General features: G+C 24.4%; 2 protein-coding genes across 4 annotated transcripts in view; one reads left to right on the top strand and one right to left on the bottom strand.

Annotated features, from left to right (window-relative positions):
* LOC129961150 (DNA-directed RNA polymerase I subunit RPA2-like) overlaps positions 1-22,664 on the bottom strand; it is a 60,705-nt gene extending 38,041 nt beyond the window's left edge. Inside the window, exons 1-10 of one of the 2 annotated variants that reach the window (XM_056074967.1) lie at positions 22,488-22,664; positions 21,704-21,848; positions 20,894-20,995; positions 17,156-17,209; positions 14,783-14,854; positions 9,200-9,313; positions 4,513-4,578; positions 2,304-2,378; positions 2,031-2,129; positions 545-732 (exon numbers count right to left, since the gene is read on the bottom strand). In XM_056074967.1, the coding sequence (XP_055930942.1) occupies positions 545-732; positions 2,031-2,129; positions 2,304-2,378; positions 4,513-4,578; positions 9,200-9,313; positions 14,783-14,845 (605 nt within the window). In that variant the 5' untranslated portion in view covers positions 14,846-14,854; positions 17,156-17,209; positions 20,894-20,995; positions 21,704-21,848; positions 22,488-22,664. The remainder of the gene's footprint in view (positions 1-544; positions 733-2,030; positions 2,130-2,303; positions 2,379-4,512; positions 4,579-9,199; positions 9,314-14,782; positions 14,855-17,155; positions 17,210-20,893; positions 20,996-21,703; positions 21,849-22,487) is intronic. The other variant, XM_056074966.1, reaches the window with a different exon arrangement.
* Positions 22,665-22,945: 281 nt separating this feature from the next.
* Positions 22,946-23,203, top strand: part of LOC129957748 (recQ-like DNA helicase BLM) — a 61,027-nt gene continuing 60,769 nt past the window's right edge. For both annotated transcript variants that reach the window (XM_056070172.1, XM_056070170.1), the window contains exon 1: positions 22,946-23,193. The gene's annotated coding sequence lies outside the window, so the exon portion shown is untranslated. The remainder of the gene's footprint in view (positions 23,194-23,203) is intronic.

Here is a 23,203-nt window from a genome sequence, read left to right as displayed (position 1 = left end):
TTCTTTTATTTTTAGATATTTCTATATTTGTAAATAAAATTAGTTTAAGAAATATTTTTACTTAAAATGTTTCATTTAAAATTTCAAAATATTTTATTTGAATTTCCTTTTAGTCAAGTAAGATTAAAATCTTGACTAATAGAAATGATCTATGACATTTTTTCCCCCAGAAAGAATTGTGAGTGAAAGAGCTATATAATTCCTAGAGAAATATTAAGTCAAATTTTGAAAAGTAATTAAATGACTTAAGATAATTGATACAGTTTTTTAAAGAAAAGACTTATGATCAAGAGGCAGTGTAGGAATATCTTCTTTAGTTACATCTTCATTTTGAATTGGATAATACAAATTATATCATAGCAGGAATAAAAATGATTCAATATTTTTTTATTCAGTGGTCTTGCACAGTATTGCAGTTTGGATAATTGAAGTAACATAAAATGTTTTGATAATGTAAAAATAAATCTTAGCTATAAGAAAAGAAATTTCAATAATATTAAAAGCATTAAGAAAAATTTCTTTGTAAGTTATAGCATATACTTACAATTTTAAAGTAGGATCTTTGCTGAATTTTGCAATTTCTCTAATGATACTATGGTCACTTTCATCTACTAATGATTTAATAAGCAAGATCAGGGGGATGAAATAAGGTTTTCCACGATAAAACACACGCACTTCAATAGATGGATGGTTAGTATCTTTATTACTATTCACATAATGCAAATATATATCCTAAAATAAGTAATACACATCAGAACATAAATATAAATACTCTAAACAAGTTAAAAAAAAAAAAAGATAACAACTTAACTAGTAGATAATTAGTGAATATAAGAGAATATTCCAGAGTTTACCATGAAATATCCTAGAATAGCTGAAATTTTAGTGAATGAGGTGAAAACAGTTCAGAATACACTTGTTGAAATCTAAATATATAAAATTTCCAACCAATAAATAATAATTGAAAAAAAATATTTAATAACAGTAGCAGGTTTTTTGACAAGGCAATTGTCTAGGCCTTCTGGGCTAAGGAAGAGGTACAGGAAGGTCAAATCAAAAATATTATTAGCATAGTTTCCGAAAAGTAAATTTGTAAAAAATACAAACTCCATAAATTGTTAAATTGAAAAAAATTAGGATTACAATGTTGATTTACATGAATTACTAAAATCCTTATTTTAGAGACTACCTATTTAAAATAGAATGTTAATTAAATATTATCCGTTTATGTTATAATTCTGTTGACAGGTCCTGTAAAATAATTATTTTTATTATTACATTTGTTTGAAATTTATTATCTCCTTATACACTATCACAATAATTAAAAGCTTTTATTTGTAACTAAGGGAATCATTAAATATTAACTATGGTTAATTTTCAAGAATTTTATTGCTGTAGTTTTTTGTCACGAAACACATATTTAAAAAAAAGTTACTAAAATAAAATGATAATAATTTTTTATTTGGATTAAATTAAAAATGAACAAGAAACTAAACTAACAAGTTGTTAAAAGTGGACCACACAGAATAATATGTTGGCTGGATTTCAAAATGTTTTAATTCTGGAAATAATAAACAAAAGGAACTCTTACTGAATTTAGATAATTTCATAGTTTTGATTGGAATTTCTTTACCATTTTAATTTTAATTTGGAGAAAAAATAATTCAACAATTAAATTTTTATATTTTAACTTATAATAACTACAAAGTGATAGAAAATGAAGTATCCTTTCAATGAATGTAAATTCAGCAAAACAATGTGTTTTTTTTAAGTATCTCATATTGAAGAAAAAGTCTGTATAACGATTTATAACCAAGAATAAGTGAAATATGTTAAGAATTCCAGGAGATCAGCAAACATCGAGACATCTATGTAAAGTATAGTAAAAATTCTCCACATACAAATCACATAAAATTGAATATTATTTTCATTTCTGAATTTTATAAATTCTGCAAGAATGCAGTATTAAAAGCTTAAAATGCATAACTGTAATTTGACAAAAGAAAAAAAAAATTGAAAACTTAACTTACTGAGATTGTGTGGTTTTCTTTATTACAAGAGGTAAAAACAGCATATTGGGAATAACCATTTCCAATTAATTTCCATTTTTGATTTACCAAAGCTAGTGGCTTAAAAAAACATGAGAATCAACATTTATGTCAGTATCTCATGAGAATAAAATACATAAAATATTTAAAAATCAGAAAAGATTTAATCATTCTTAAAGTATTCATTCTTCAAAAAAATTAATGACAGATACAAATACAAAAACTGTACTGTTGAATGAATCAGATATTACTCACATAATTTCGCCTTGGCATTACAAATGTTCTTATAATGCGTTCAGAACCATCAACAATAAAGTAGCCCCCAGGGTCCTTGGAAAGAGAAATAGTGAAAACCAAAATATATAAGTTTAAGGAATTCTAAATAAATGTGATAATAACTGCCATTTTATAAGGTAAAGAAGGAAAAAAAAAAATAAAACCAGCATCATTCTACAAAAATAAATAAATAAAAATGGAAATATAAATTAAAATGATTTGTGAAAACAACAGTAATGTTGGTGATTTAACTGTAATTAATATATTTAATTTCTATTAGTTTTTATTAAAAGGAATGACACAGATTAAATTAAAACACTATTAAAAATTAAAATTGCATCATAAAAAAATTTGAGACATAAGTCAATCTCTATATTCTAAATACTTCCATGAAAGGTTAAAAAATCAATTCAAATATAAAGTTAGAAACTAATAAAGTTTTTTAAAAAATGCTATTGCAAAAAATTGACTAGAGTTCCAAATATTACATGCACAGTTTATATCATTTTTCAGCAATAGTTTCAAAACAAATTTCCATCAAACTAATTTTTGCATTACTTAAAATTTCAATTATTCACTATTTCAATATTACTAGTTGAATTGTTACGAGATTCTTTTCCCTAATTTTAATAAAACTTTTTTATAAGCTTGAAATATCATTTCAGCTATATTTTCTATTTAAATAATGAAATTTGCAGTATTCCCATTATGTCACAAAGATTTTAGTCACAATTTTCATCATCTCTTATATTTTCAAGCTCTGGTTTCATTTAAACTTAAATATTTACATACACAATGAATAAAATAAACATAATTCTGTGACTTTAATATTAAAAATAATTTCAAATTTTATTTATCTATTTTTTAAATCTCAAGTGCGTGAATTTCATTCTAATTTTTGCTTTTTTTCAACCCTGACAATTTCATATATTAATAAATAAAAATTATTTTAGAACAATTTGAAATTCATGAAAATACAAGTTTAATTGAATTATTACTGTTTTTAAGGTAGATAAATCATATTTCCAAAGACAGCTATTTATTAATATTAGTATTTTTTTATTTCAAAATAATCACATCAGCGTATAATAACATTACATGCAAAAACTAAGATAAACTAGACAAACTGAGCCCTCTCATAAAAATAAATAAATAAAAGAAAGCATTAAATAAAAACTTTGCTCAAGCCATTAATTAAAATTACTATTAATTGGAAAGTTTATTAATCAATTAACTGCTCCAGACACAAACACACTATATGTATTAATTTGTAATAATCTATTCTTTAAAGATAATTTCTTAACCACATTAATTCCAGTTTGACAGTAAACAGTTAATTTCTGAATTATGCGAGCTATTATCTTTCCCATGGTATCAAAATACTGTAATATTAAATGACTTTAAAAAATTATATAATTTCGAAATCCTATATCATGCTCTCTTTTCCTGTCTTTTCTCTTTCTATTTATTATACAACATTGTACTCTGTATGGCTTGGACTAAGAAATTCGGGTAAAAGATCAAAATTGGAATTTTTCTTTGAAATTACGAAGAAAAAATTTAAAGAATTTCCAAACAATTTCTTCAAAGCATTATATTCATATTTTTTCGAATTTATGTACTAATTTACCTTGGATATGACTTAACAAAATGCTTTCTTATCATTTTTCCCCCAGACATATAATTACTTTTGTTAGATAGCAACTGATTTTTCTTGAGCTGTGTTCATGTTTTATAAGAGGTAAAAAAAATTTAACAATAAGGTGGATAGCAAAAATCTGCAGTTTTTCCCTTGAAGCATATTTCAACAGATTTTTCTTCTTTTTTTATGTTGTAGTTATAACAACATATTGTTCAATTTATTTATTTCAACAAATACACCTGATAGTGAAGTCATCAGAATAGATCCATCAGAATCTGTGTTTCCATCATAAGTAGAAAATTGAAAAATGATAAAATCACTATGTTAACATTTTAAATTTGTATCTTGCAATAAAACTTTAAGTCAACTGGAGAACATACAGCAGCTTTCCTTTTAACTATATAATTAATATTTTATACAATTTAGTCCTATTCCGATGAACCAGAAAGACATTTTTTTTATTATTATAAAGAAAAGGCATATATTCAGATGTATTAAGAAAAATGTTTTTTTTTATTATTATTAAAGTTTACAAAATATACATACATTTAAATCCTCCCCATGTTTGATCAATTGAGCTTTACTAAGTGACTTCAAAAGGCAAAAATCCGACTGAAATACAAATGTGAATAAAATAATGTCAACATCTAAAACATATATAAAATTTTGCAATTTTTTGAAAGGTTTATATACAATACAACAAAATTTAGTTTGCATATTTAAAAAATAAATTATAACAATAACTTCAATTAACACTTAGAGAATACTTTAAAATGCATATTTTCATAATATATATAAAAACATTTTTTAAGCTCTCTGTGACCTGAAAATGTACTTCAATTAAGTTTCTTCCACCTTAAAAAATTATTTCAGATTCAGATTAACAAAACTCTTTAAAAAACAAGAGCAGGTTTGGAATAGCACAGTTCTTTTTAACTAATTACATTAAGTAAAAATAAAACAAGATATTAAATGGAATTATGAAATTTTTTCCCATGACTGTTTCAAATAAAGTAAATTGAAACCTGATGCAGATATTTAAAATTGACATACAATCCGAAAAAAGCAATGGATTAGTTTCTGTAACGTTTAGCAGAAAAAAAATTTCAAGCATGAATTCTGGAAAAAAAAAGTCTTTATTAAAGCTATTATATTAATGACTTCAACAACAATTCAATAACTAGATTTCGATTTTTGGAAGAAACATATATACAAAGCAGTAAACTGCAAATAATCTCAATTGATTTATACAATTTTCACAGACTTATGTTATTTAATTTCATTAACTCTAAAACTATATATTAGAGGTTCACTGCTTCATATATATATATAAGCTGCCTATGGCAACCAGTTAGTTAGATGGTATTAAAGTTTAATAAAATATTCAATTAAATATGTTATGTTACTCTGTCTCTTAAATTTTGATAGTCATATAACTCATACTATTATAGAAGCCTCATGCCATTCTGCTCATTGTAGTATGTGTTGTTCTTAATTTTCTGTCAGTTCCAGTAAAATTTGAACTTTAAATTAAAGTGATTAAACTTCAATAAATACAAAAACATTATTTGCTGAAACCAAGCCTTTTTTTTAAAAATAAAAGTACAGAAAATGCAACTGTTCAGCATTGACGTCTTATATACACTATAGAATAATTTTCATTATTTATGTGATATTCCAGCTTTTAAATAAATAAATTTTATTTTCTGCAATCAAATTTGAGCAAATTATAAAGTTTGAAAATTACAATTTTAGAATAACCAACATTTTCATAATTTTAGGCCAATCAGTCGATGGAAATTTCCAGGAGCTAACTGTTATATCTTCTTTCAGATGGTTGATGGAGTAGTCTAAAATCATGCATTTTTTTATTAGATAATAATAATTTACTTTTAAGAACTCAGTCGGTTTTAGCTGCAATAGAGTGGACCTATCTTTTTATTTAAAACAATTCGACTTCAGTGACCAGCTAGTCCACTGGAAATATTAGTTACGTATAATTTTCTTTAAACCATGTAGATATAACTTCATGTCCATGATTCTGCCAAATTATCAGTTTTTAAAGCCATGTTACTTTTATTGTTTCTTACATATTCTTTGTTTATGGTGTACATGGGCCAGGGAAAGACCAGTCCCATGGCATCATGATGCATATTAAAAACTTAAATATCTGATTCATCTCACTTCTGAAGTTCACAATATTGTAATATCATTTTTTATACACCTCATAAATTACACAGATATTAAACAGAAATATTGTACTTTAGTTTACAAAAATCGAAATAAATCAGGCTAACAGATAAATGATGAAACAATGAAAATGGCTAAAATTTCAGGGAACTAACTAAAAGTGCTAAAATATAAGTTTTAATGTTAAATTTTAAACATATAACATTATCTATTCCATAATTATACAAGAATATGTTAGATAACATAACAAAATTTTGTAAAACAGAATTTTGAATATGTATATATAAAACATCAGGTGTGTACATGATTAATGAACTAATTATGGTACTGAACAATTTTATAAGGAACTCAAGTGATGGAAAATTTTCAAAATTAATATTTTGTCAATAGTTGTTGAAAAGAAAATGTAAGTGGTACTATACTGTAACTATAGTTGAAGTGTAACTCAAAGAGCAGTTCCTTAATTATGAGCAGTGTCTTAAAACATTGAATTTCATTGGGAAAAAATGTTTAAAAAATGTTAAGTATCAAAAATCCTCTGTTTATCAAAAGATTTCACATTCATTTTTATCTGAAATATATCCTAAGTAAAATAATAATAAAAAAATAGCTTGCAATCATGCTAAATCTTTTGAAATGATTTTTACATGTTCAGGTTTGCAGGTGTTAAAAGTTTAAAAGTATCTCATGAATAAGACTTAAAATGTAAAATAAATTTCTAATTTAAAACTTATTTCTAATTATAAGCTGCATTAGATAAAATGCATTAGATATGGTATAATATGTCCTACACATTAATATAGTAAAATGTATCTTTAAAAATCAAAACTATGAAGCAACGATTCTAAAAAAGGATATCAGTATTTAGCAAAAATTGTAGAAAAGAGCCCATCACTGTGCAATATTTATTCAGATATTATACAAATAAATATTTTATATAATTACTCTTTAGTGATTAACTATTTATCAAACAACCATTGCTGAAATAAGTAGCAACAGAACAATTAATCAAATCTTTATTCTTTATTAATTATTTAAAAATCAGAATGTTTGTAGAACAAAATGTATTAAAGTATATGCATACAACATATACTTTAATACTAAAATTCGAAATTTTACTTATTCAGTGATACTAAATTTTTCCTTCAAAAACATTATTTACAAATTTAATACAGACAAGTTTGAAGTATGGAAACAATAAGAATTTGATCAACTCAACCACCCTTTTTAGAAATTCCGGTTATATGTTTTTTAAGAATTTTTCTTAATGGTTAAAATCATTATTTAATGGTTCTAAACGAGTTGAAAAAAAGAACTGATGTATCCTTCATATTTAAGTAATCAAAATTCAAGGACAGTTAATTGACTGGTATGGTATAATAAAAAGATAGAACACATTATAATAATTTATATAAAATTAGTTTTTACATTAAAAGTATTTACTGTAAATGAAAATATTTTAATCTTGAGCAACATTTGACATATTAATTAGCATATATGTTTAGAATATGTATATTTAATAATTTAAAATAACAATCTTATGAATATCATTTCTAGACTCTACACATATATCAAAAATGCAAAACTTTCAATTCTTATATTTATCATGCAATCCCAAGAAAATAAAGAAACCCCAAATTTGAAGATACTTCACATAAAATATTAAAAAAAGCATATCCAGATTTTAAAATACTCTAATATTGATTGTGAAAGTTTAGCCTGCTCTCCTTTCAACACTTCCACATCGCATTAGAATGGACTTAAATATTGAATACTGAATTAAAAAGATAAAGTATTTAAGAAGTTTCAATATTTTAATAGAAAGGTATTGAATATAGTGAATCATCATTTATCTGTAGGAAAATAAATATTTCATAAATATCTAAAGTCACAAAAAGAAAGGAGGATCTTAATGTGAATGATGGAGATGGAAGAACATTAATTAAAAATTTTAAAAATGGAGAATAAATTTAAAATAACAAGCATTTTATGATTAAGTTGACATTTAAACATAAAAAAATTAAGTGGAATATTTAATGCTAAATAAAACATTTCTGATCACTTATATGACATGAAATAATTTAAAAACTAAGAAGGCTATATTAATCAAAGGAAAGATATTCAAAGGCAATGAGCATTGTAAAATTCCATTTTATTCATTAAAAAAGAATAGTCCTTTTAAAAGTAATTACTAATAAAAAAAAGAAAAAAAAATTTCAATTTTATATTTATAGAGATTAAAGAAAATCATGAGCCACTCCAAGAAAAGTAATAATACTGATAACATGAAACAAGACTTTATGTAGTGGCACACTTGATAGAATCAGAGTAATTAAAACCTGAAAATTAACAATAATTCATGAACAATCTAAATTGTGTACTGAAAAGAAGTTGACAGAATAGAGCCAGAAAATATACCAAAGTGAATAGATTTATTTTTATAATAATACAACAAAAACAATATTTGGTAAAAATAATGACAAAAACATAAGAAGTTCCTCCTGCTCAAAAGTCATTTTTTTTGTAATTACTAATAATATAAAAAAATAGCATACTCAACATCAAAACAGCTTTTTTTTTTCAAGATTAAAAATTATTTTGTTAAATGTATAAAGGGAAAAAATTAAAATAAAAAAAAACAGATAAGATATGAATGAATAATGATTAATAGATGAATGACATAATGTACAATAAAAATTTTTAGGTTATGGTATGATGGAATAATACTCCTTCAAATAATATTTCAAATCACAATATAAGGAAGTATGCAAGAAGTATTAATAAAATATATAAAAAAGTCTAATACACAAAATTTTTTATAAAAAAATCTTTAAAAATTATAATATAATGCAATCAATAAGGGGGCCAAACAGAAGAAAGTCCTAAAAGTATTTGATTATAAACAAAAAAAAAAAAAAAAGAATTACATCATTCAAACAAATTTAAAATTTTTAGTTTTCGTGATATTATTTAATACTAGCAAATCTTTAGTATGAATAACATTTTTAAACATTATGAGTTCAACTATAAGAAAGGAACTTACTTTCACCATTATTGGAATATAGAAGATTCTGCTAAAAAATTCAACTTTAGTGTCTGTTTCAAATCTTAAAACTATATCCAATTCTCCATTATATGTCGCTTTCCTTTCTCTAATCTGTAAATAAGAATATAATTATTTTTAAAATAAAATATATATTTAACATTCTCGCATAAAGTTCAGAATTCTCAATGCTTTGTAGAATTGGGTTACATTTTGGCAAATTTGAAACAGCAATATTTAATAGTTTCTGAAAATTTGAAATCGTAAAATTATTTGTTTCTGCAATAATTCTTGCATTGCAGACTAATTTGTATGTATATTCTTGCATTTATTTAGAAACAGTGTTTATACATTGTAAAATGAATTAAACCAAACAGAAGGCTAGAATAAATTTTTAAATTTATTATCTGTAATATTTCCAAATAATAGATTCAAAGTTGACACACAAATCTGGAAAAAAAAAAAAAAAATTCAGTGTTTTTCCTGTACATATATACAATATAAGAGGAAATGTTTCTGCAGCAGCACTCATGTGTTAATTATAACAGAATAAATATACTCCATAGTTTTAATGAGTGGAAAAAGCAAGATTCTTCAATAAATATGGATTTACAGAGGATGCAGTTTCTAAAATATTAAAATTCTGGACATGCATTCAAATATTTTTTATAATATTCTTCACAAATATAAAATATTTCACTGTTGCCTTTTTTTTCAGTTTCAATAGCTTAACTAGTAATTAAGTAGCTTGTACTCAGTGTTCCAATAACGGAATTTTCTCTCAGCCTTAGAATTTATAGGATTATCAAGCTCTATCAAAAATAAATGTTGAATTTTTCTTTGATTATAATTTTTTGACAAGATTTTTCATTAATAATTTAACAAAAATGAAAAGAATTCCATATAAGAAAGACACCATTATTCAGATGTCTGAATTTTTTTTAAAAAAATGGCTACAGAATATTAGCAATATAAGAGAAATTAATTTTAGTCAGGATCAATTTATCATGACAAGTATTTATAATATTATCTCTAATGGCAGATATAGAAAAAGATTTTTTTTTAATTGAAACTTATACATTTCTTTTAAGTTTTCCAAATTTTTTAGAGTATTTTTGCAAAAACTGTTATTTTCTAATCAGGGAAAAAGACAAAACTTCCATGAAAATTCAGAAGCCACTAAATTAAAAAAAAAATAGGCATGTTTAGCTGCACTATCTTTAAATATTCTATACATTGCTCTTAAAATAACATCTTTCTTCTATTCAGTAGATTTATATTCATATTGAAATGCTCAATGGATTATGCAAATCCATACATAATCCATAGTAGTACCTAGATCTAAAATTTTACAATCAATTTTGCATAGAAGTTCTTTTTTGATGTATTTTAAAAATTTACATTTGCATTGTCCATACTAATTTGTGCATGTCCAATATTGTTATAACTTCTTTAAAATTCTCAAACAATTCATGAGCATTAGTATGCTTTAAAAATACTGAATTCCAATATCTTGTGAAGACTATCAGTTGATTCATACCAATATCTTACAATAAGATGCATTTAGCATTTTTCTAAACTGTGGCTAAAAACTTCATCAACACATATAATAAATTTTTTGTTGTTAAAATATTTTTTAGGAAATTGTTGAAAAAATGGAGTTAATTCATCATACATATGCACAACATTTTTATATGATTTAATGTACATTTTTAACTATTTCACTAACAGTGAACATATCTGAAAATATTTTTGATATATCAGTGAAAAAATTAATGGTTGAACGTAAAACAAAGTTTTAATGCCCACTGATAGTATAGTTTTAAATTACTGTTATCAAACTAAAAAATCGAAATTGCCTTATTTTTTGCATCAAATTTGATGTTTTTGAACTTAACATGTTATCATATTCTGTATTCCTTTTAGTCATGATGTCCAATATTAATGATGACTTTTTTGAACTGATATATAATTTTGTCTGCTTTCCTCTTTTGGCATTACCTAAACATATTAATTTCTTATAAGTGAACAGTATGCAGTAAATGGATCTTGCAAAACCTATTCAGCAAAATCAACATTGATATTTTTATCCATCCAATCCCATTAATCTATTTTGAGTAAGCTCATATTTTGCTATTAATGAACAAGCTATTCAAAAATGTCACATATGAGCAACTAAACACCACCAGGATTTTTCTGCAGATTGAATGTTGCTGCTATTCCCATCAGAGAAATTTATTCCATTCTGCTATGCAGCTATCTTGACTATGCTTATTAAGTAAAATCAGGGAATCTTATGGAAATAGAAAAATTGTCTCTCAAATTGAAATTGGATTGATCTCTGCAGAAAAAAAAGTAGCAAGTAAAAATGGGGGCACACAGTCATGAATGGTGTTATTTCGGTTTTGGAACTATGTTTATGATATGTTATTCTTACAATGTTTAGAGATTGGTATTTTTTAAATTCAAAAAATAGAACCAAATATTTTTTAATTTCCTGCACTTTCCCGGTTTATATGAAAATTTTCAAATATCCCTCCTGCATTTTTCATTTTTTTTTTCCTTTTTTTTAAAAAAAAATCTTTGAATATTTTCTCAGTGCTTGATTATTTTTTCTCTTTAACAAGTATGGTAAATGAAATTTTTTCTTTTTTAAAAAAGAAGCTTTGCTTAGAAATAAATTTAGCACTAAAAATCTAATTGCCAAATGTATTAAACAGTGACGTGTTAGTAAATCCAAGTAATTTAGTTAAAATTGAATTCTGCACAGAAACTGAAAATTATATGCATTATATAACATTTACAGTTGTGCTATTAAGTAATCTTAGAAATTAAGAAATACCTCCGAATCTTTTCTATAGAAAGTGCATAAAAAAACTTGAATCTAATCATCTAAATTTGTTGATTAAGACTGCAACTTTGGAAATAATAAGTCTGAAATCCTCTGTATAAAAATAAAATCACCTTCCATTTCATTATCATAATTTTTAGACATTTAATTCTTTAATATAAAATTATTGACAGTTAAAAATAATTGTTATTAACAATTTTGCCACCATTGATTATTAAATGACTGATTCCTCTTCAAACAGTTGCAAAACAAAAAGTAAACAAGTAATTAATTGATGAATAATGAGTGACTTATTATACAGGAGCTTAAAAAATTGAGCCAGTCAAAGAATTAAAAAAAAAATCTGATAAATAATTTCTTAATAATTTCAGATTTTTTAAACAATTCGACCAAAATGAAGCTGCAAAGCTAGTTAAATGGATGTTATTTTGCAATAAATTGATGATGATTCAAGAAGAGTTTCAGAAATGACTTTGCCTTGTAGCTATTTTCCAAAATGGAACAAATTAATTGGAAATAATATTTATGAAATGAATAAACTTTTAAAAAATCTAGATTTGAAAAATATATAACATAATTTTCATAAAATAAAATCCACACAGAAACAAGACAAACCAGAAAATAACAAAAAAGAATAATGAGCATTATAAAACATGAAATAAGTATCTTATTTTTGGTAAAAAATAAAGGTTGAAAATTCCAAAACTTTTTTATAACAGAAATACTAAATGAAATGTGTGAACAGCAACTATTTTAATTTTTAAATAAGTAACATCTAAATATATAAAATTGAATGATGAATGTAAACTGTATTTTTATAACATGAACAAAGCTGAATATGTAAATTATATTTTTGCAAAATACGTAAAAGTAAATTATGGTATAAACTGCATATTTTTGACCATCATACAGTTCTTCATATAACATAGATGAAATGGATATTTATGTTTTAAATAACACCATGAAGTTATGTCACAATCTCCATTTAAACAGTTGATATGCATAATAAACAGAGCATGTATAAGAGACAATTTAAATAACTCAGTTTTAATGCTTGATAATTTGAGAGAATCATGAAGTTATATCTATACAATTTAAAGAAAATTAAAATTACTATTTCCAAGTGAGCCAGATGTTTACCAAGAAAAAAATAGTTTGAAATAAAAAAAAATTGAATTGTGATTAAAATTGAGTAAATTATGAAATTTTGAACAATAATATCTTATAAAAATATGCAAATTTAGAACACTCCATCAATGTCTAAAAGAAGATAATCAATCAACACTCAGAGTTTCCATAAAGCTGATAGGCCTAAGATTATGAAAATGTTGTTTTCTGTAAAATTATAATATTCATAAGCTCATACTTTGGCCTGATTAGATGGCTGAAGATAGAAAATTATTTTTTAAACTAAAAGTTGGAGTGTTAAGAATATCACAATATCTGAATTTTATGATGGATCAGAAAAATTTTTATTGAATAATTCTTTGAGATATTATATAAATTATGAAAATTATTTTATAGTGCACAAAAGACTTCAATGCCAAACAATTATATTTTCTGTACTTTTATTTTCAAAAAAATTCTTAATTTCAGTAGAGAATGTTTTTGTGTTAATTGAAATTTATTTACTTATTCTTTAATTTAAAGTTAATTAAAATTCAGAAAGTAACAGAGAATGAGAGAGATGCTTAATACAATGAATAGAATGGATAAAGGTTTCTATAATAGTGTGAGTTACATGACTATCAAAATTCGAAGCTTTTAAATACTTAGCTGAAAAATTTCTCAAGAGATCATACTTAATTGAAATTTTTAGTGAACATTAATCCTGGCGCCTAAGGCAGCTAGGTTTAAATATGAAAATTTAAAAATTATATTACGACTTTTTATAAGTGTAAAGTCTATAATGAGAATTAAATGCCAATTAATTAAATAACCCAACACATACCCTCTAATATTGGTCAGCCAATCACCACTAGTCCTTCTTACCATCATATTATATATAATTTACTATCAACAACAACAAAAAAAGAATTGATATTTCAAAAACATTTAATTAAAGAATTTTAACAAACTTATTCAAAATTATTGAACAGACATTTATTACTGACTAAATATTTAAGAGAACTAATTAAATTTAAAGATCACACAATATGATTCTGTTGATCAAACAAACAGCAGTCATATATATATATCACATATATTTTATTATATTCATGTTAGAATGAGACTCTATTTGGGTTTTTCTAGCTATATTAAAAATCTTTTCACTATCAACATTGATGGGAACAAAGATTCAGAAAGAAGGTATTTTTGGTGTTTCTTTACAATTTTAAATAATAAGACAATAAGTAAGCAATAAAAGACAATAAGTAAGCAATAGAAGAAGATAAACAATAGTGTAGAAGATAAATAATTTTTTGTAAATATCCATTTGTAGTTTTAGCTTTCTCCTTATTTCCATAGCAATTATGGAAATACTGTAGCTGTTACAAGTATATGAAAACACTGCACATTGAATAATACACTGCACTACAATTCAAAATAATAGTTTTCAAAGTGCGCAAATAGATGAATTTCATAGCCTTCATAACAGTATAATTTATAAAATAAACACAAGTTAGCAATTTCATTACATCGGACACTTTAATGTTCTCATTTACAAACAAACAAATAATTACTTTTCTATTTATGACTTTTATGTCAAAACAAAATATTAATATACATACTTCAGATGGATATGAAACTTTTTTATGCGTTCTTGTATCCATTGGATAATAAATAGGTTGCATTTTAACTTCCTGTGGAATTAGAATGGGGAAGAATCATTAATAAAACTTTTTGAATTGAATGAAAAAATAATTTTAAAATTTTAAATATGATAAACATTTTTGTAGTGGGGTCTTTTAACATAAATTTAATGCAAATAATCTATATTCAAACTGAAATGCAGGATATGAACTTTCTTATGCTTTTAATGAAATTCAGAATTAAGTGTATAAAGAATATAAATAAATGAAAATCAAAATATTTTAAAACAAAAATTTAGCCATAACTTTCTTTTGGTTCTAAAAATTTATATCTTTGATAAATTTGCAAATTAAAAATCATCCAGCCAAAAAATACTATTTGAATTATTCTAACTATAAGAAAAATTAATAAAAATGAAATTAATGAAATTTGTAAAATCTCTTAATATATGTACCAAAAATAAATAAATAAATATTTTAAATTTTCATAAATAATTAAATCTGAAAACTTCATTTTCATGGAGGCAATTTCTATCATATACTTTTAATACACTTTTTCTCATGTATACTTTTTTCTTTTTGTAAATACAAAACAGAGATGATTACACTCCAATTATAACCATAATTTAAAATTTCTCCCTCATATTTGCAATTTTTGCATTTGCAAACAATTGCAGTTTCATTATTTTTTTTAAATTTTGTTTTAGAACAAAATATTATTCACTTATTCATCAGAATGTAGAATACCCTTGGAATGGATCCTATTAAAAAAAAAAAAAATAGTAACATAAATATTTGAGTCAAAAAATTTCTTCAAATCCCTACTGACAAATTTTAGTAGGCTAGTGGCAAGGTCTTGTAAAGTGTGTCATCAAAGTGTTTCATGTTGAAAACTTCATTCTATAAAGGATTACCATGTATGTGCATCTAATACACATTACATGAAATGCTCTAACATTTGTGTGATAGAAAAATTTACAGAAGGAGTGAGATACGATTCAAAATTAAGATGTTACAAGAACTATTGAGTTGTCTAAAAAGAAGACAAATATAATTAACTAAAATCATATAATTTAGAGACAATTTATCACATATTTTTTTTAAAAAATTCCATCAATCATTCACACAGTTCCTCATTTGTAATATCTGTTAATATGTATAATGAAAGCTTCATTTAAAGGGTTAAATGAAAAGATAATAATAGCATATAAAAATATCATATTGGACATTCAATTATTAACAGAGTAAATATACAAAAATGGAACAATTACTACAACTTAAACCTTTCAAACAGAAAGTTAAACTCATTATATTTTTAACAAAATCAAAAATGTAAGAAAATTTATAAAATAATGTTATAAAAATAAATTAATTAGTTAAATTTGTTTCAAAATAAATATTGTATTACATTAGTACTCAGAATTAAATGAGATTTTTTTTTTTTTTTTTTGGATTTCATAAGTGAAGTCAAAAATACTTCTAATAAAGCTTTCCAGAATATAAAAAAAGTCTGTTTATTTAATACTCATGAAAAAGTAAAACTTTGCTATTTTACAATCAATTAAACTCTTAATTCAGAACAATATTACTAATCTTTAGTAAATTCTTATTAATATATAAAAATTTAAACTTAGAAAAAGAAACTTCATATGCATGCAATAAAACATAGATAAGACTGCTATTAAGCTATTTTAAGAGCTATTAATCAATTAAGAGCTGAAATCCAAGCCAATAAATTTTTTCCCCCAAACTCTTGAGATTTCCCATTGCTAAAAGTAATGCAATACTAAAGGTCAGTTCACATGAGACCAACTATTGCACACAATGATTGTCTTCCTGGTGTTATCTCAGTATTGTTTTAATATGCACAGTTATAACAATATTGTTAGGACAATGGTTAGTTAGGAACATTGGAACAAGCATCTGTCATTGTGCTATTAGAGTCATGTGTTCTTAATGAGGTAGGTGTGACCTTCTATCCCATCACAACAGTTGGCTTTGCATGTATACTACTTAATGTGTTTCCAGTTACTTATTTAGTAGCTTTGAAGATAATTCTGAGTGTCCAATATTAAAATAGTAAACTCAATTTTTAAAAGAGCTAGTTGCTGTCAAATGTCAATAACGAATGAAAATTTTTTTTTACTCAAAATAATAGTGGTCTAATTCAGGAATTATATATGGCTTTTATCTGAGTTTATATTCAAGAAGCATAAAATAAAATAAAAAAAAAACATATATACTGGCAGAAGGTAAAGATACAGAAAGAATGCACTCAAATATTATATTCAGAGAAATATTTAAAAATGATGATTACCAAATTATTGAATTCTTATAGTAAATTTTACTTACAGAGATTGAGATTTCAACATTAAATTCCGTGCCAGTATGCACAGGGTCAATATCCTGACAAAAAGAAATGGCAGTTAAATTATCGTAATTAATTACATAGCCTAAAAACTATTTAAAAAGAAAAATTTTGCTTAAAACTTCTCTTATGACTTTTAACTAATCTTTAAATTTCAGAAAATTTCTAGTTGAAAATAAAATTTCCCTTTACCTGCAATCAACAAAATTAAAAGATTTCATGATTAAGTTCTATCGCTTGCTGTCACAAGATCACAGTTTTTTTTGTTAACATAGTTTTAAACTCATTTTTTTTTTGTTATCATATAACGGAATTTCTTTAAAAATAATAATATAAAATTGAAAGTATTGTAGCATATGTGATACTAGCCCCGAGATTCTAGCAATTATATTGTACTTTACATTAAAACTGATCTAAAAAACAATAGATTTCTTGAAAATTTCTTGTATTACATAGTGCAATTAATATTGAACTGCAATGTAAAGATTTTGAAGATTTGGTATTGAAAAAAATTAGTAGTACTTATGAGTGAGTTAAATGTGCAGTTTTCTAAGACAGAAATTTTTATATTTCTATTTTGTTAGCTTGCAAATTATAAATAAAGTATTGTAAAGAATTTTAATAATAGAATAATATTCAAAAAATTTCAAAATAAATCTTTTCCCCTTATTTTTAAACCAGGCAATTATTTTAATGTAAAAACAAACAGAAAAATTTAAAATAATTGAAAGTTAGGAAGATGAAATTTCACATTTGCTTTACTATATATTATACATAACCTAATACAATTACCAATTTAAAGTGATTAGAAATACACAAAGACAACCACAATTCAGACAGCACATTAAAACAAATTCATGTAATAAATTACAAATACATTAAGAAAGCTACATTTAAAATATTGTCAGCATACAACTAAAATAGAAACAATGTCAAAAGATGCAGCAACTGGCATTCAACCATTCTATGTAATGCATTAGATATGAATTTAGAAAGTCAAACACTGGTTTATACTTTCTTATAAACAAAACCACATAATATTTTATTAAACAATATTGTGAATGGCAATTCAGGACAGAATTTAAACATTGGTGATGATGTGTCATAAGATGTTGAAATAGTAAGTGAATATATGGATTATCAGTGATATTTGAATATGTGATTGATTTTAACATGACAGTCTAGCACTGCAGAATTTTACAGCAAGCCATTATGTAAAATACAGAAAGCAATATCAACATCATTAATGAATGATAACAGAATACCATTCAAAGTTCAACAATAAACTAGACAAAAAATTATCCTAAATCATCAGATTAAAATATACTAATGCTCTTAGTTCAAGTGAAATGAAATAATGTATCATCTGCTACATCTGTTTAAGTTCCTTTACAACAGTCAATGATTCAAAATATGGAGCAAAACAAACTATTCTAAATAGTGAGAAAGGATATTTTAAAAATGTGATGAAAAGCCTTAGAAAATTTCAGTACCTAGAATATCTTAATGACAATATGCAAATTTTGTTTCAATTTTCATATATTACAAAAATCAATGCCACAATAGACTATAATAAGAGCAATTTCTTTATCATTTCATAAAAATCTGCATTATAAAAGTTACCTGAAATCTTTTAAAAGTGATACTGATTCTTAACGTGAAGTAGAACTGAAAAATGGGTCATAGTAGAAAAGTTGCTCTTAAAAGTAATTATAAGCATATGGAATTACAAAACCAATCTTAGATGTTAATTCTATTTCAAAAATACTAATTATAATCTCTTTTTAATAAATATATAGTTCTAAAGAGATATTACTTAAATGACAATCATTAGGTTTCTTGCTGCGCTCTCACCATAAAAGGAGAGGAAAGGGGAGGAGCACTTAATATTCTCTTAATGAGCATAGCAGGGATTCCTAAATAACGTGATAGGCAGCTTGGGGACTTTCATCTTCCTTACAAAAGTGTCATACAAAAGTATATAATTTTCTTAATTTCATTTTAATATTCACTTCGAATTCATAAATTACGATATGAAGCATTCCATAGTCAAAAAAATATAGTGTGATCTGCATTAACTCCATTAGACTTCACTATATTGTTTTAATATATAGATGGATAAGTGTATAAGTAATAATAGTCTTCCAATGAAGTAGTCATTTGTACAAATTTTAACTTCCCAATTGCAGTTGCAGTTTGTTCCTAAAGCTGCAAAGCTGTTCTAAGATTTTTTTCCTTCGAATTTTCTTATTCTTTCCATTTGTGATCGAATCGAACAAAAAAAAAAGTAATCCTTTACTTCTGAATTTAAAGATTCTGCAGTTGTCATCCGAGTAAACCCAATTTTTTTGCTGTTACCTCCCCTTCCCAAACACACTACTTTCTAAAGTTTGACTTCTTTTTATCATTTTTTCTTTGTCGCTTTCATTCGACATTAATGAGTATTTTGTTTCAATTCCTATTGTTTTGACTGTTTAATTCAAAATTCATTTTCTCTTGTTAGAGGATACTTTTAGAAAAAAGGTATGTGGGTAATTTTTTTCTTTCCGATTATTAATTAAATATAACATTTAATGAGGGATCAATTATTATTCATTATTACACATAAAAGATAATGAGAATGCTGCATATTATTTCTTGTACATTTTATTTAACATTTACTTTCAGATAAAAATTATCAAGCTGATGAGTGAAGACAGAAGTGTAGATGTGGGAGGGGAAGGAAGCTTCAATATTTTGATTTAATAAATTATCATTTCAAAAAAAAAAATTCTAATGACTAAATTTCAAGAATTTACATCATATCTAGCTATTTAATACAATGCAACAAAATTTCTATATGGATTTGAAATTAAATCTTAAAGGTAAATCATGAAGGAAGTAAATTTTTTAAATTACAACCTCTTGGTAAATGCCATTTGCAATATTGCTAATTTTTTCACTCTGATTGTCTCCATATTTTCGAAACAATCTGGTAAATGTTTAGGAACCATACATATGGTATAGTGAATATATATCACTATACCATATGTCAATTAAATCCAAATTAATTATCAAAAAGCAGAATCTTTTTTTATAATTTGGAACACAATTTTATATATTTTTATACTTTTAAAGAAAGTTCCCACCAAATTTAATTCAATTAGCTAATTGCACTTTTGGATTATTGCATTCACATAAGGATAGTTCTCAAAATATGCTTTTCAAGCTCAAAGATGTCTAAAATGTGAAAATTTCTCAAAATATCTAGTTATAATTTTTTTTATTTTTTTTTGTGCCATGACAATTTATGCAAACGTTTACTATAGGATAAGACCAGGCAATCTGTCAACTTTTCCTATGACATTTCAGACATTGAAATTCTTTGATTAATATAAACAAAGGTATGTTTATGTAGCTGCAATATTTGCGAAATAAGTATTTAAACAATTAAAACACTTTTACATGTTCCTTTAAATAAGTCTTCTTTAAAAGTCTTAGTTTTAATTTTTGGCAGTTGTCGAAACTTACTATCAATAAGTGGAGCTGAAGTTTCTTTATTTAACATTTGTTATTCTTCTTTATTGAAATTTTTTCTTTATATATTTATAAAATTTAATAACATTTTATAGCTTACTTAATCCTATTTGTTTAGTTCAGAAATATAATCAAAAACAACTTTAGAAAGCAAGACAACTTATCATAAAAAAATTTGGCAAAAATATCTCTCGGCAATTTCTTACCAAAAGTGCTGTTTTTAAGCCTGTGTTAAAAACATAATTAAAGGAATCAATATGAAACTCAGAAGCTTTTTTAAGATATGAAGGTTTCTCCACATCAGAATCCTAGAAAAATTAATTCATAAAAATTAGAAAACTATCGCATTTTGTTATAATAAATGAATAATTATATTTAACAATAAATTTTGCATAATTATTTTTTAAAAATTTAAAACAATCAACATATATTATTTGCATGATTTTTTAAACAATCAATAATGAAACATAAATAAACTTATCATTTTCAACAATGTTTTTGTAAAAGGAAAACTTCTCTAAATTAAACACTGGAATTAAAGAAAAAATAATAATAAAATAAAATACATTCTTTAAATTTAAAAATTAGAAAAATAAAACAATGAAAGATAATTCTATATTAAATTATCAAATCAAATTCTATGAAGATCAATTTCATAAATCTTTATGAAAATCAAATCATTTATATGAGGGTTTGTATTTTTAATGCAGAATCAGTTCCTTTTCTTGGATTTTTTGTTCTTTTCTAATGTGAATTAATAAAAATATTAGCAAAATGTTAGCAAAATTTAAAAAGAATGTCCCAAATTTTCATTAATAAAAAAAGGAAGAAAATATAATTCCAAGTTTGAAACTATGATGAAGAAATTATTTTTAATTCCATTCTTTTTTCAACATTTTAAGGATCAAAATACATTTACATTAACTTCCGAGATACATAGGCACCTCTTAAAAGACAGTTATCAAATTTTTTGTGACTTCACATTCAAAATGGAAGAAATACCATTTTCTTTGTACCTAAAAGTTGTGGGTGTGTTTCTCAAAGTCCTCTGATTATCTTCTTTGAATACATCATTTCAAAATATGGTTAAAATTAGATAGATAAATGAAGTTGGCAATTTTAAAAACAGTGGGTGATCTTTCACTTTCCTTGCAAGGCGAACTAAAAGTAGAACAAATAATAATAATAAAAACACAAGGAATGAATTTATATATTCACTGTGTTTAAAAAATTTTCATATAAATAGAGCTTAGAATCGGAATATTGAAAGATAAAGCCCATAGAATCTAATTTTAGAATTTTATGTTTCCCATAAATAGCACAGCTTATAAAAACACTTGCTGAAGCACAGCCAAATATAATGTTTCAAAGTAATATTAGAAATCACAGAACCAATATTAGAAATATCAACAAAATATGAACTTAAATTATTTTTTTTATTGAAAACAATATAATAATTAAGACGAAAAAGAACACTTTCCCTCACTTTTACCTAGACTCAAAGCTACATCATTATGATATATAAAGGAGATTTTTAATCGCACTTCTATCATTTGAAATTATAGTATCATTATAAAGAAGTTCACATCATTAAATTTATATAGGGTAACTATTTTCATTGAGATAGTGGCGATATGCTTATAATTAAGATCTCAGACTCACACTCTTTAACAGATCACTATAATTCATAAAAATTCCAAAACCTAAAATACTGCACATTGAAATTAACTAAATTTAACAAGTAGAAAATAACTAAACACAATTCACAATGAAATATAACCATAATAAGCACTCACGTACCATAATTTAAGTTAAAATTCCAAATTAAATGAAGTAGAATTTTTCACTCCATTTAAACAATTACTTTTGTGGAAATGAGGGGAAATTGTTTCTTATCTTCTTATAAAATATATAAAGTACATGTAGTTAGTTTCGGTTTCCCGCAATTTCCCCCTTTTCCCGTTTTCACAGCAACAACCTGTTCATTTTCTTTTTTTATTTTAATGATGAGGCTTAACATATAGTTTCTTTTTAATTATAGGTTGAAATCTCAAAGTATACTTAAAACTATTCTTTTTGTCCCAATAATTCGTCAATTTTTTATGCAAAAGGTGTGAAAATTTTACATAGCAATAATAACAATTATTTTTCATTAAAAACAAACAACCGAAAATATCCTTTCTATGTCGAATTCAGATGGTCTGGCAACAAAAATAAACTTCTTATTTATTTTTCTTGTTTAAATTGTGGCGGTTTATTTATGTAGATCTGTGACACTGTATGGCAGTAGGAAATCCGATTAAAGTTATTTTGTCAAGGGAAACAAGAGCCTTATTTGTTTTAATCTGTATTTTGCTTATAAATGTTTTTTCAAATCATGTATAACATAATTAATTAATTGTTTTTCTATAGAAGAGTATGATTAATCGTATATTAAAATAAGACGGATAAAAAAAATCAATCGTATCTTATAATGCTATAATTTTTTTAAAAATTTTCATAGAAGGTAAATTCAT

Source organism: Argiope bruennichi, chromosome 2 (genome assembly GCF_947563725.1).
Source record: "Argiope bruennichi chromosome 2, qqArgBrue1.1, whole genome shotgun sequence".
NCBI classification, from domain to species: Eukaryota; Metazoa; Arthropoda; class Arachnida; order Araneae; family Araneidae; genus Argiope; species Argiope bruennichi.
Note: the sequence above shows the minus strand (reverse complement) of the source record. Positions and strands in the feature narration are given on the sequence as shown.